This window comes from Babylonia areolata, chromosome 13, assembly GCF_041734735.1.
Source record: "Babylonia areolata isolate BAREFJ2019XMU chromosome 13, ASM4173473v1, whole genome shotgun sequence".
In the NCBI taxonomy this organism is placed as follows: domain Eukaryota; kingdom Metazoa; phylum Mollusca; class Gastropoda; order Neogastropoda; family Buccinidae; genus Babylonia; species Babylonia areolata.
This window is the reverse complement of record NC_134888.1, coordinates 25,388,368-25,400,867: the sequence shown is the minus strand read 5'-3', so window position 1 is coordinate 25,400,867 and position 12,500 is coordinate 25,388,368. Positions and strand designations below refer to the sequence as shown.

The following is a 12,500-nucleotide window of genomic DNA, read 5'->3' as shown; positions in this document are numbered from 1 at the left end:
CGTACACACATACACACACACACACACACACACACACACACACACACACACACACACACACACACTCAGACAGACAGGCATGTAACATTTTATGTGTGTGACCGTCCTTGTATATTTACCCCGCCATATAGGCAGGCATACTCCGTTTTCGGGGGTGTGCTTGCTGGGTATGTTCTTCTTTCCATAACCCACCGAACGCTGACATGGATTACAGGATCGTAACGTGCGTATTTGATCTTCTGCGTGCGAATACACACGAAGGGGGTTCAGGCACTAGCACGCCTGCACATATGGTTGACCTGATCTTTCTTTCTCGCTCTCTCTCTCTCTCTCTCTCTCTCTCTCTCTCTCTCTCTCAGATTGAAAGTCCAACGCTTTAACCACTCGGCTATTGCGCCCAAACCTGGTTAAGATGGAGATCTGGCGAACGGGGGAGTTACTTTCAACAAGGGTTCAATAAGCAAGTCTTGGGTTGGAACGAGTGGTGTAAAAAGAAAGCTGGACACACCGAAGAGTATGGTTTGGGTAGAAGGGGAGTGATTGGACGAGAATGGGACAGTACCTTTGACTGTACTGTCTTTTGAGTCACTGTCTGTCTCTGTCTCACTCTCTGTCTGTCTCTGTCTCTCTCTCTCTCTCTCTCTCTCTCTCTCTGTGTGTGTGTGTGTGTGTGTGTGTGTGTGTGTGTGTGTGTGTCTGTCTCTGTCTCTGTCTGTCTCTCTCTCTCTCTCTCTCTCTCTCTCTCTCTCTCTCTGTCGCTCTCTGCGTGTGTGTGTGTGTTGGGGGCTGGGGGGCCGGGGGATGGGGGGGGGGGTCGGGTAAGGGGGTGGGGGGGAGGGGTATGATTATGTGTATGTACGTATGCGTTTGCTCGTTCATGCATGAACATGTGCGAACTGTCTTAAGCTCCCTGGCCTTGAGAAGACAGTCCCTCCTCCTGCCCCCCCCCCCACCCCCCCACCCCACCCCCTCCTCCTCCTCCCAGCCCCCTGTCCCTCCTCCCCCAGCCCCCTGCCCCCTGTCCCCAACAAGAAAATGGAACCGGAAACCCATACAGGAAAACGAATACTGGGGTCAGGGGGAAGGGAAGGGGGGGGGGGGGGGTATGGAAGTTTGGGGACAGAGAGAGAGAGAAAGAGAGTGAAATGAAAGCGTGGGGGTGGCTGGGGGAAATGGATTCTCTCAGACACACTGAATGGAATGGAAGGGGGGGGGGAGGAGGGTGCAGGGGGGGGGGGGTGAGGGGGGGGTACGGTGGGGGTGGGGGGGGGTCCGGCATGTGAAGACTCCACAGTTTCTGGCATCCCCTGACAGACCTGTGAAAGGTTTCTTCCTCCTTTTCTTTTTTTTTTCTTTCATTCTTTTTTTTTTTTTATATACACGGTTTCCATTCCCAAACCCTCTACAGCCACCACCACCCCCAGTCCCACCTCCACGCTTTCTTCATGTGCAGTCGTCAGAAAAATTGCTCCGGAAAGAGCCTTCAGATAGATAGGGAGAGCAGGAAAGAGAAGTCGAAGATGACGAGGAGGCGGAGGCTGAAAAATTGTGTGCAGAATGATATATTTAGAAAGTTTGTTGTTGCAGTTTGTTTTTTTTCTTGTTTTTTTTTGGTCAGTCGAATGATAATGAAAGGCTAGCGCTTCAAGTTGTCGGTGGTGGTGGTGTTGTTTTTGTTGTTGTTGTCTTCCTCCTTCTTCTTATTCTACTACTACTACTACTACTAATACTAATACTACTAATACTACTATCTCCTCTTTATATAATTATCTCCCCATTCCTCCCTTTTTCCTCCTCATCCTACTTTTCTTCTTCTTCTTCCTTCTCCTCCTCCTCCTCCTTCCATCTACCGAACGAGAAGAAGATCCCCATCCTCTTCTTCCTCCTCCTTCTCCTCTTCTTCCTAATCCTCCTCTTCATCATCCTTCTCCTCCTCTCCCTCATTACCCCTCTCCTCTACTTCCTACTCCTCCTCCTCCTCCTCCTCGACTAATTCCTTCTGCTACGCCTCCTCCTCTTCTTCCTCCTCCTTCCTCTCCTCCTTTCCTCCCCCTCCCTCTCCTCATTTTCTCCCTCCTCCTCCTCCTCCTCCCCCCTCCTTTTATTATTCCTTCTCCTCCTCTTCTTCATCCCTCCTCATATACTCATCCTTTTTCTTCCTCCTTCCCCTCCTCCTCTGCATCTTCTTCTCTTTATTGTTCATTCTCTTCTTCTTGCCCTACGCAGACCCCTCGGATGTCCAGTGGGTGTCTGAATGACCCAACCTTTAGCTTCCGTCGTCAGAACTGTGGTATTCTTTGTCAACAGTCACCTCTTCAGTATAAGAGCGTTCTGCTTGCAATATTTTGATGATGGTAATTGGGATGAAACGATGTTAACGTCGTCTCTTTCGCCGTTCGTATGGAGAGAGTTAATCAGTTTATCAGATGAAATATGAAATCTTTTCTCAGGAGGCTCAGACGAGAGACGTAATGTAAAACCTCCTGTTTCAGAGCACGTGTGGCAGCGTGGGAACCTGTTTTCCACAGCGTGGCGGTGATGGTGCTGGCGGTGATGGTGATGCCAGCTTACCTGTACAGCTGTTTCCTGTGGAACTTCCCTTCGGGGCTCCTCTCAGGTCTGCTTGATTGTGTACACTGTTGTCATGTGTGTGTGTGTGTGTGTGTGTGTGTGTGTGTGTGTGTGTTGTAGGGGTTGTTGTGGGAGTGTGTGTGTGTGTGTGTGAGGGGAGAGAGAGAGAGAGTTCACTAGAAGTGTTTTTAGAGGTGTGTGTGTGTACGCGCGCGCGCGTGTGTGTAAGTGTGTTTGTGTGCGTGTGAGTGAGTGAGTGTGTGTGTGTGTGTGTGTGTGTGTGTGTGTGTGTGTGTGTGTGTGTGTGTGTTCATGTTATGAAGTAGCAGTTATGATTATTCTTAGCATGTGCTGTGTCAGCAGGAAAATTCTTAGCATGTGCTGTATCATTACCTTTCTTTTTTCTTTCATTATTTTTTTTTCAAGATTTTTTTGGGTGGGTATGTGGGTGCGCGCATGCAAACGAAAATGATACTCGAACTTTGGGTTTGTTTTTGTTTTGTTTTTTAGATATTTTCAGCGTACTTGTTCTTAATGTTTAAAGGACGAAGGTGGCAGAATGGTTAAGACGCATAGCTGCCAATATTGAGTGTCTGTGAGGGTGTGGGTTCGAATCTCGCTCTCGCCCTTTCTCCCAAGTTTGACTGGAAAATCAAACCGAGCGTCTAGTCATTCGGATGAGACGATAAACCGAGGTTACGTATGCAGCACGCACTTGGCGCACTGAAAAAGAACCCATGGCATCGAGAGTGCTGTGATCTGGCAAAATTCTATGGAAGAAATCCACTCTGATAGGTACACAAATATATAAGCATGCACTCGAGGCCTGATTAACTCACTCAGTACGGCCAGTCCTCTCTTCTCCTCTACACAGACCCCTCGGATGTCCAGTGGTTGTCTGAATGACCCAACCTTTAGCTTCCGTCGTCAGAATTGTGCTATTCTTTGTCAACATTCACCTCTTCAGTATAAGAGCCTTCCGCTTGCAATATTTTGATGATGGTAATTGGGGTGAAACGCTGTTAACGTCGTCTCTTTCGCCGTTCTTGTGGAAAGAGTTAAGAGCTGTTGGGTTATGCTTCTGGTCAGGCATCTGCCTAGCAGATGTGGTGTGACATTAATGGATTTGTCAGAACGCAGAGACGCCTCCTTGAGAGACTGAAACTGAAATCTTAATGTTTTGTCTATTGATACGATTTTTTTTAATTGATTTTTTGTTGTTTTTTGTTTGTTTGTATTGTGAGTGGAATAGCACTTGTCAATATGTATATTAAGTGATTGAACGAATGAGCCTAATTCTTGTTTTTGACATCACTCTTTTTGTATTTATTGGACGTGTGTAAAGGATGAACGTATGTAATGTTTCAATGCCCCCAGGGGACACACGAAATAAACTCCTTGCCTTGCCTTGAACTACTCGTTTGTATTTAGATCATTGCTTTATTCATCTAATTAGTCAGTAGGTATACTCAGAGATTGGCATAAGCTTGCAGATGGGCCAACAGTAAAGTGAGAACTGTATAGTCAATGGCTTCTCCACTGCAACGGGAGGTCATTTACAGCTTAGTCCTTTGTGAATAACTATGACTCTCTAACTGGAAGGCAAGATTGCACTCCTGCAACCTTGGGGTCGTGTTGGCCTTTGGGAACCATCCCCAACGCCCAGTGTCCTAAAACCCTCTTGGCTGATAGAGTGCGGATGTAACTTGGGCAAGACGCTCTCCACTGCAATCAGAGTCTAGCCCAGATTGTCGGGACAGCATTTACCTCATCTGCCCTGGCGGTCATAGTCGGAAACGACTATCATACATGGATACAAAACACAAAAGGAAAAAAACTTTGAACCCACTTGGGAGACGAGAAGTTGTGTACTTCAACTCGTAGAGTCTTCAAAGCAACTGAAGATAGCAGCAGTTACAAGTGCACTTTTCTGGCTGTTGAATAATATTCACTGCTTGCTGGTTGGAAAAGGTGGGTGGGTGGGTGAAGGAAGTGAGAGAGAATCTAGACAGTGAGAGGAAAGGGGCGTGGGGGGAAGAGGAAAAAGAGGGAGAGGGGAGGGAAGGGGGAAAATGGGCAGGGGGGGGGGAACGAGGGAAGCTGCGATTTGGTTTTGTCCTTGATGTTGAGGCCATCTGGTGCTGTGTAGTATCGAGATGGTGGATAATCTGTTCCTCCATGTTCTTTCTTGAAGGAGTCACCAGTGCTGTTGCGCCAGACTATCATACATCCTCTGGGTTGTAAACTGATTGTGCTTTTTTTTGGTTTGTCTGGTTGGTCGGTTTGAATAAGTTTCCGTATTTTTTGTTGTTTGTGTGTGTTTGTGTGTGTGTGTGTGTGTTTGGGGGTTTTTGTTTGTTGTTTTGTTGTTGTTGTTTTCTTTTTTGGGGGGGTTGTTGTTTTTGTTGTTGTTGTTGTTTTATTTTGCAGTTTAGGATTTGGGTTTAGTACATTCGGCTATGTTATTTTATATAGTTTAATCTTGATTGTCAGACAATTTGTGTTTTCTCCGTTTGCTTTGTAGTATTTGTGTTGCTTTTCATTGTCGGACCTTTTTAAACACCAGTAATGTTTTTAGTTGCTCAAGTACGTATTATTGTGATTTTTGTAGTAGGGGTAGTGTGATAAACACCAGTTATTTTCTTGGTCATGTATGTACTTTTTTTTTCATGCAAACATTCTTCTTTTCTTTTCTTTTTACGCCGTTTATCGTGTGTGTGTGTGTGTGTGTGTGTGTGTGTGTGTGTGTGTGTGCAGTTTTGTCAGTACCGGGAATCTGTCCGGGTGGGACGTTTTCCACGTGGTGTACGAGGTGGGCAGTGGGGGCTTCCTGTCGTGCGACGCCTCGGGGGGCGTGGCCGTGTGGACCCTGTGGTCGGCCAACGACAGTGACCAGGCCCTCAACTCCTCCCTGCTGTCTCCAGGCAGTCACTACTTCATTGGTGAGGAGGAGGAGGAGATGTGGGGGCCGTGAGGGGGAGGCGGGTGGGGGTGAGATAGAGAGAGAGGCTGCTGACATTGTGTGTGTGTGTTGGGAAGGAGAATGAAATTGGGTGTGGCGACATTGACAATGACAAAGTTTTATTTTAAATGAATCAAATTGCATGCCTATAATTCATGGTGAGAACAAAAAAATAATGAATAATAATGATCATAAAGATAAATAAATGAATAAATAAATGATGACATTAATGATGATGATAACCGTGGGTTGTAAAATGAAACCCATTTTGATTAGAAGTGTCAAAATTACTGACTGTAAGTCCTCCTTCCTGTGACTTGTGAGTAGTGGGGAAACGCACTTTGCTAAAGTTTCTTTTCTGGATTTTTTTTTTTTTTTTAATCATCTTAGGTGGGGGTTTTTAGGTTTTACGAGACCGACACTTACAGTTTTCTATCCCCAATATGGCCCCGTGTGGTCTTCTGGACAATGGAAAAAAAAAGGGATAGTCTTATTTCTCGTCTTATCGTAACGTCTTCCTTTTTCAGAAAAAAAAACTCTGAAATATTTCCAAAGTTAACCTCCTTCATGGACTGCATCTTATTGAGTTTTACTTCGAAACTGCTATTGTTTTGTCGTCTTTAAGTTGATAAACCTCTTCTCTCTCTCTCTTTGTGTGTGTGTGTGTGTGTGTGTGTGTTAGTGTGTGTGTGTGGTGGTGGTGGTGGTGGTGTGATGTGGTGGGGTGTTATTCCTATGTCCTGTCTTCAATCTCTCCTTCAGTCGACCATCTCAACGACTCCATGTCGCAGTGCAAGCTGGGACTGCGCCTGAACGTCACCGTGAAGCCCAACCACTGTCCAATCAGAAACGGCCACGTCTGTTCTGCCAGGGGGCACTGCGTCACGCAGCACGCGCAGGTACCATTGCCGTCGATGCGTCCTTTAGCAATTCAAAAGTAGCGATGTGATTGGATGAAGAATATGGATAAGAGAGACGAACTTAGAGAACTGGAGGTTGGGTGCCGTGAGGGTTGGGGGGGGGTGTATATATTAGTCTGTCGGGCGCAGTAGCCAAGTGGTTAAAGCGTTGGACTTTCAATCTGACGGTTCCGGGTTCGAATCTCAGTAACGGCTCCTGGTGGGTGAAGGGTGGAGTTTTTTTTTCTGAACTGCTAGGTCAACATATGTGCAGACCTGCAAGTGCCTTAACCCCCTTCGTGTGTATACGCAAGCAGAAGACCAAATACGCACGATAAAGATCCTGTAATCCATGTCAGCGTCCGGTGGGTTATGAAAAGAACAACATACCCAGCATGCACACTCCCGAAACGGAAACGGAGTATAGCTGCCTGCATGGCGGGGTAAAACTGGTCATTCCCTCTTGTGTACATTCGAGTGAACGTGGGAGTTGCAGCCCACGAACGAAGAAGTCTGCTTCCCATTATAGAAAGTATGCATGAGCGTGAGTTTTCAGAGAGCACAATCTTGGAAGGCCATATGGGAATCGTATCCTATCGTCCCTTCTCTCCCTTTCTCTTCTGCACCATCTCTTCCCAGAAGCTAAAAACTATTACATTGCTTTTGTTCACATCAAACGTCATGCTTAAGTTCAGCCCATAGCACAGGATGGATCCGAAATGCTGGGTTTGGATAAACCATCGTATGATATCGAAAATGTACGTACTTACGGTCTTAAAAAGTTGCTATGTGCTGATATCCGAACGCCGAATAACTTGTATTATGATGAACATGATGGATATGCCATATATCTGAACTCTGATTCATGTTTTTGGTACAATTAACTCAAATCGAGAAACATAGATGACATACAGAATGTTATAAGATCTTGTTGAAAGAGGAAAAGAACACATGGGCTGCAAATATACGTGGAACACAAGACAAGTATGGGTTTCCATTTGTTTGGCATAATCAGGGTACTGGGGCAGAATCTGTTACAGAATTTGTCGGTGTCCAAGCAAAGAATATTGGTGAACGGTGAAAGGTGGCGTTGGAATTATCCATGATGGCGTCGCTGAAACTTAACGAGTATAACAAAAAGCGACAAAACCAATGTGTAGTGGTAAGTGTAACGACCGATTGGCGATCCGCCCTTTGGGTCAAGTTGTTCGTGACTGTGGTCTTTAACGAAGCCCACAATATTGGCTCAATATATACGGGTTTGCAAGGGATGCTGGAAGGCTGGACAGCCAATGCCACTGGCTTGGACACTGACCACTTCGGTCCTCCTCCGAGCAACCCGCGCGAGCAGCCCATCGCGAGAAAAGTTTTCCCATGGTCAATACATAGCTCGGTAGAAGACAGAGTATTGCAATTACCCACATACGTGTAAGCCATTGCACAATAGTGCAGAAATTCTAATTTTCTGTTGTTACACTTTAATCTTTTTTCCTTCTTTTTTTTCAATTTTATACTGCAGATGCAAAGACGGGTACAATCACATCCAAAACCAGTGAGAGGTTTGAATTTTATAGGACTTTTGAATAATACGGTCACTCCATGAAGTCGTATCTTTCTAAGAGTGTAAACAGGTGTGTGATTAGTTATTCAAGTAAATTTAGATTCGGAGTTTCATCCATATGGAAGCATTCATTAAGATAAAAGACAAGAAGTTCTGCGCTGCAGTATGTCCAGTATGTAAGTCAGCTGAAAAGGATTAATTATATTTTGTGTTTCTGTGTCCTGCAAGTAGTGATCTAAGAGAAGAATTTATTCTAAGAAAATACTACGATAACATGTAATACTATATTCAAAAAAGCCTTAATACAAAGCGCAATTGTTGTATGTTAGTAATAAACTGTTTGGGGTTGTTTTTGTTGTTTGGCTGGTTGGATTTTTCTGTTTTGTGTGGGGGGTTTTAAGAGGGGGTGGGGATGAGGGCCAGGGGAGAGGGGGTTATACACGATTACGATTGAAATCTACGTGTTCAGGTCTTCTGAATAAACATAATTTCATGTTTCATTTTCTCTCATACATCTGTGTGTGTGTGTGTGTGTGTGTGTGGTGTGTGTGTGTGTGTGTGTGTGGCTGTCTGTCTGTCTGTCTGTCTTTTTCTCTGCTGTCTCCCTCTCTCCCTCTCTCTCTCTGTCTGTCTCTCTCGCTCTCTCTCTCTCTCTCGCTCTCTCTCTGTGCCCTATTTCCCTCCGACACTCTCTCTTCTCCTCTCTCTCTCTCTCTTTCTCTCTTCTCCTTTCTCTCTTCTTCATTCCTCTTTCCTTCCTTCACTTTGTTTGGCCACCACCCCCCCCACCCCCCACCCCACCCTTACACGCCACTCCTGCCTCTCTCTGTCACCCCCCTCCCCCCCAACCCCCCGTACTTCCCCCTCCCCCCCGTACTTCCCCCCTCCCCCCAGACCTCCCTCCTCGCCCCCTCTTCCCCGCTTCCCTCGCAGTACTTCAATGTCCAATCAATTTATCGCAGACGGACTTTGCGTGTCACTGTTGCGGAGGCCACAAAGGGAAGAGCTGTGATCAGTATGAGTTATGCCCCTGCCAAAATGGCGGACAGTGCCAGAGGAACGCGTCGAAAGCAGATGACGTCTCCTGCCTTTGTCGCCATGGTGAGGCGTGTGTGAGAGGGGGTGGGAGTCGGGGTGGGGTGGGGTGGTTCGGGTTGTGTTCAGAGTTATCTGTTGATCGGGAATGAAAATATTTATGGGTAAAGTGTTTTTTCATGTCCGGGAAGAACTGATTGAAAGCGTTTGGGTTTCTTGACATGATGATGATGTTTTTTTAGGGAGGTTGGGGGGGGGGGGGGGGGGGAGTTGAAGACATCTTGAAGACATCTTACTTTTAACCACAAGGTGAGGAAACAATCCTTTACATTTCACAAGAACAGTGAAAGCTTGGACGTTATTGAAACCGTTTTCGTTACAAAACCTGTGCCCAAAGTTCTTGGGTTGTTGTTTTTTTTTCTCTAAAACTATTTACTTTGGCATCATCTTTTACCTTTTAAGTCACGATGTAGAGAGATTTCCAGGTCGTGAATAAGCCCCTTTGTGTTTGGAATTATTACCTTAGCCAAGGTGATGACGTTTCCACTCCCTTTTGTTTTATTTGAATGTCGGCATATATTATACAAAGCGTTGAGTACTGCTTTTTTTTCGGTATTCAGATACAGTGACTTGTTAACCCCTTGACTTCTGTTGACTTATATTCTCATCAATGAAGGACTGTAACCTCACTGAGATGACACTCATTGATATTACAGATCAGGTTTTCATTTACCATTCTTTACTGGGTCTTCTTTCCTTTAGTATCATATCACTGTTGTTCAGCAAAATCCATTACACCAACAAAACGATATATTAAAAGGTAAGGATAGCAGTTAAAGCTGACGCCACACTGATATTTTACCAAGGTTTGGCAGCTATAGGGTTAAAGGGTTCTTCACCTCTGTAACAGACAGGGCAAGAAGTTGACACTGTGACATCTTTGGAAAATATTGACAGGTGTCTGTGACACTTTGTGGAGTGACGCGGCACGAGATAGGGATAAGAGGTGAAGAAGACGGAGAAGGACGAAAAGAAGAAAGAAAGAAAAGAAAAGAAAAGAAAGAAAGTACTATTACCCAAACCAGTGACAAAGAAAGTTGTTGTTTGTTTGTTTTTTTCCTCTGGAGAGAGGGGAAAACATGAGCAAATTAGATCTGTCTGACGTTGGCATGTGTGCCCGTGATTGTAACCGACCCTTTGATGCACGAAGTAGTGTGTATGTGTGTATGTATGTAACGTTTCCATGCCTCAATGGGTGCACACGAAATATAAAGTTTTTGCCATGTCTTACCTTTGCCTCACGACCTTAAGGTCAAGTTGTTCGGTGCCGGGATCGTTGAAAGGGTCACTCTTCGGGGTGTCCTGCGAGATTGATTCTAGAATTGTATCTCTTTTTTTCCTTTTTTTTTTAATGTTTTGTAACCAGCCAGGGTGTTTGTTTTTTATTATTATTATTATTATTATCCCTTTTCATACGTGCAGTGTAACTTGTTTCAAAGCGAAGACCCTCCCATCGTAGGATAAAGATGAATCATCAAGTATGGGTCTGTGACGAATGAATATTCTTTCACACACTCACACACGCACTGACGCACGCACACACGCACGCACGCACGCACGCACACACACACACACACACACACACACACACACACACACACACACACACACACACACACACATACATATATACACACACACATACATACATACACACATACATATATATATATATACATCAAAACAAATATTGTGGATATTGCGCATCATTTTTAACGGTCTCGATACAACTGTTAAGTTATAATTATGACCTTCGCGTTCGGGTGATAATGGTAAAAATTGTCAGCAGGCTTTCTCACTTAAATTTGTTGCTTGAAATGAGCTAATTTTATTCATTTCTGTATACCTACAGGGTTTCGTGGGCTCCATTGCGAAGAGCGGGTGGGGGACATGTGTGAGGTCGTGACGTGTCAAAACAACGGCACGTGCAGCGGAAACGCCACGCACTTCCGGTGTGCATGCTCCAAGGGCTACGGCGGTTCGCACTGCGAGGTGAACGTGAACGAGTGTGCCTCCAATCCCTGCGTCAATGGACTGTGCGTGGACAGGGACAACGGCTACACCTGTTACTGCAAGCCAGGTGAGATCTGTCAAGGGGTGTGCACGGGGTTAAAGCTAGCTTTCGCGGATGTACGGATGCAATGGAGTAGTTTTATTTAACGGGGTGTGTGTGTGTGTGGCTTTTCACATGTGGATGGGTAGCTGCTTTCACGGGTGTATGGGTGTATTGGTAGCTTTCCCGAGTGTACATGTGTATGGGTGTACGGGTGGGTGGGTGGGTGACTTGTACAAGTGTACAGGTAGATTTCACGGGTGTATGGGTGTACGGGTGGATGAGTGACTTTTTCACAGGTGTACGGGTGTATTGGTAGCTTTCACGGGTGTACGGGTAGCTTTCGTGGGTATTCGGGTGTTTTGGTAGCTTTCACTGGTGTACCGATGTATGGGTGCCTTTCAGTAACGTGCGGGTGTGTGGGTAGCTCTCACGTGTGTATGGTTAGCTCTCACTGGTGAAACGGTGTACTGGGGTAGCTTTTACGGGTGTACTGGTGTACTGGTAGCTTCCACACGTGTACGGGTATATGGGTAGCTTTCATGGGTGTACAGGATGCACAGATTGTTCAAAGATCCAAACCCCTTAACTCTTTCACTGCCAAACTCGTATTTATGCAGCAGCTTGGTAAAGGACCCAAGTCACTGAAGGGTGACCAGATCATGGGTCCGTTATCCATGAACCTACTTCCTTTTTTGAACGGTGGTAAAATACGCCACGTTTTCTACACACCACAGGGGGAATCCCCAGCTATTCTTAGACACCATATTTTCTGAGTTTGTAGCACAAGGGAATCTTGCACTCTAAATTGACTGGCAGTGAAAGGGTTAACGACTTGACCTAATGAGCTTAAGCCAATGGGTTGTCAGACCATACTGTAAGTAAGCACATGGAGCCATAGCTCAGCTGGTTAGACTTTCTACCTGGTAAAAAGAGGGTCGAAGGTTCGAATGCCGCTTGTACCTTTATTTTCTTTTATTTTTCTTCTGTCTGTCTTTCTTTAATTTTTTCGTTCTTTCTTTCTTTTCTTTTCTTACTTCGAAGATGCCGTCGCGGAATCGCTCAGGCAGGCGCTGGACTTCTGATCCATTGTTCTGTCAGTGATAAGGGGCCAGTTGCATTGCTTGGTTCTAACTTTGACAGTTACACGTACGTGACTAAATGCCTACGTTGACCGAACTACGCCACTGGTCAGTTCCACACTACACACAGTTAGGAGCGGGTTACGACCATACTAGGCTCTTCCGTCCGAGCAATGCAACTGGCTCCTGGCAGGGCTCGAGAGCTGCCCCCTTTTTCGGCAAGGTGTTGTGTCCTTTGGAAAGTTTCAGTTTCAGTAGATCAAGGAGGCGTCACTGC

The 12,500-nt window shown here is 45.6% G+C and overlaps 1 protein-coding gene across 1 annotated transcript in view; it reads left to right on the top strand.

The window, feature by feature from the left end:
* The window catches only part of LOC143288728 (uncharacterized), a 95,390-nt gene that overhangs the window by 58,687 nt on the left and 24,203 nt on the right, over window positions 1–12,500 (top strand). Inside the window, exons 2-6 of the mRNA XM_076597353.1 lie at window positions 2,493–2,617; window positions 5,329–5,513; window positions 6,296–6,432; window positions 8,956–9,094; window positions 10,941–11,168. Coding sequence (XP_076453468.1) covers window positions 2,493–2,617; window positions 5,329–5,513; window positions 6,296–6,432; window positions 8,956–9,094; window positions 10,941–11,168 — 814 coding nt within the window. The remainder of the gene's footprint in view (window positions 1–2,492; window positions 2,618–5,328; window positions 5,514–6,295; window positions 6,433–8,955; window positions 9,095–10,940; window positions 11,169–12,500) is intronic.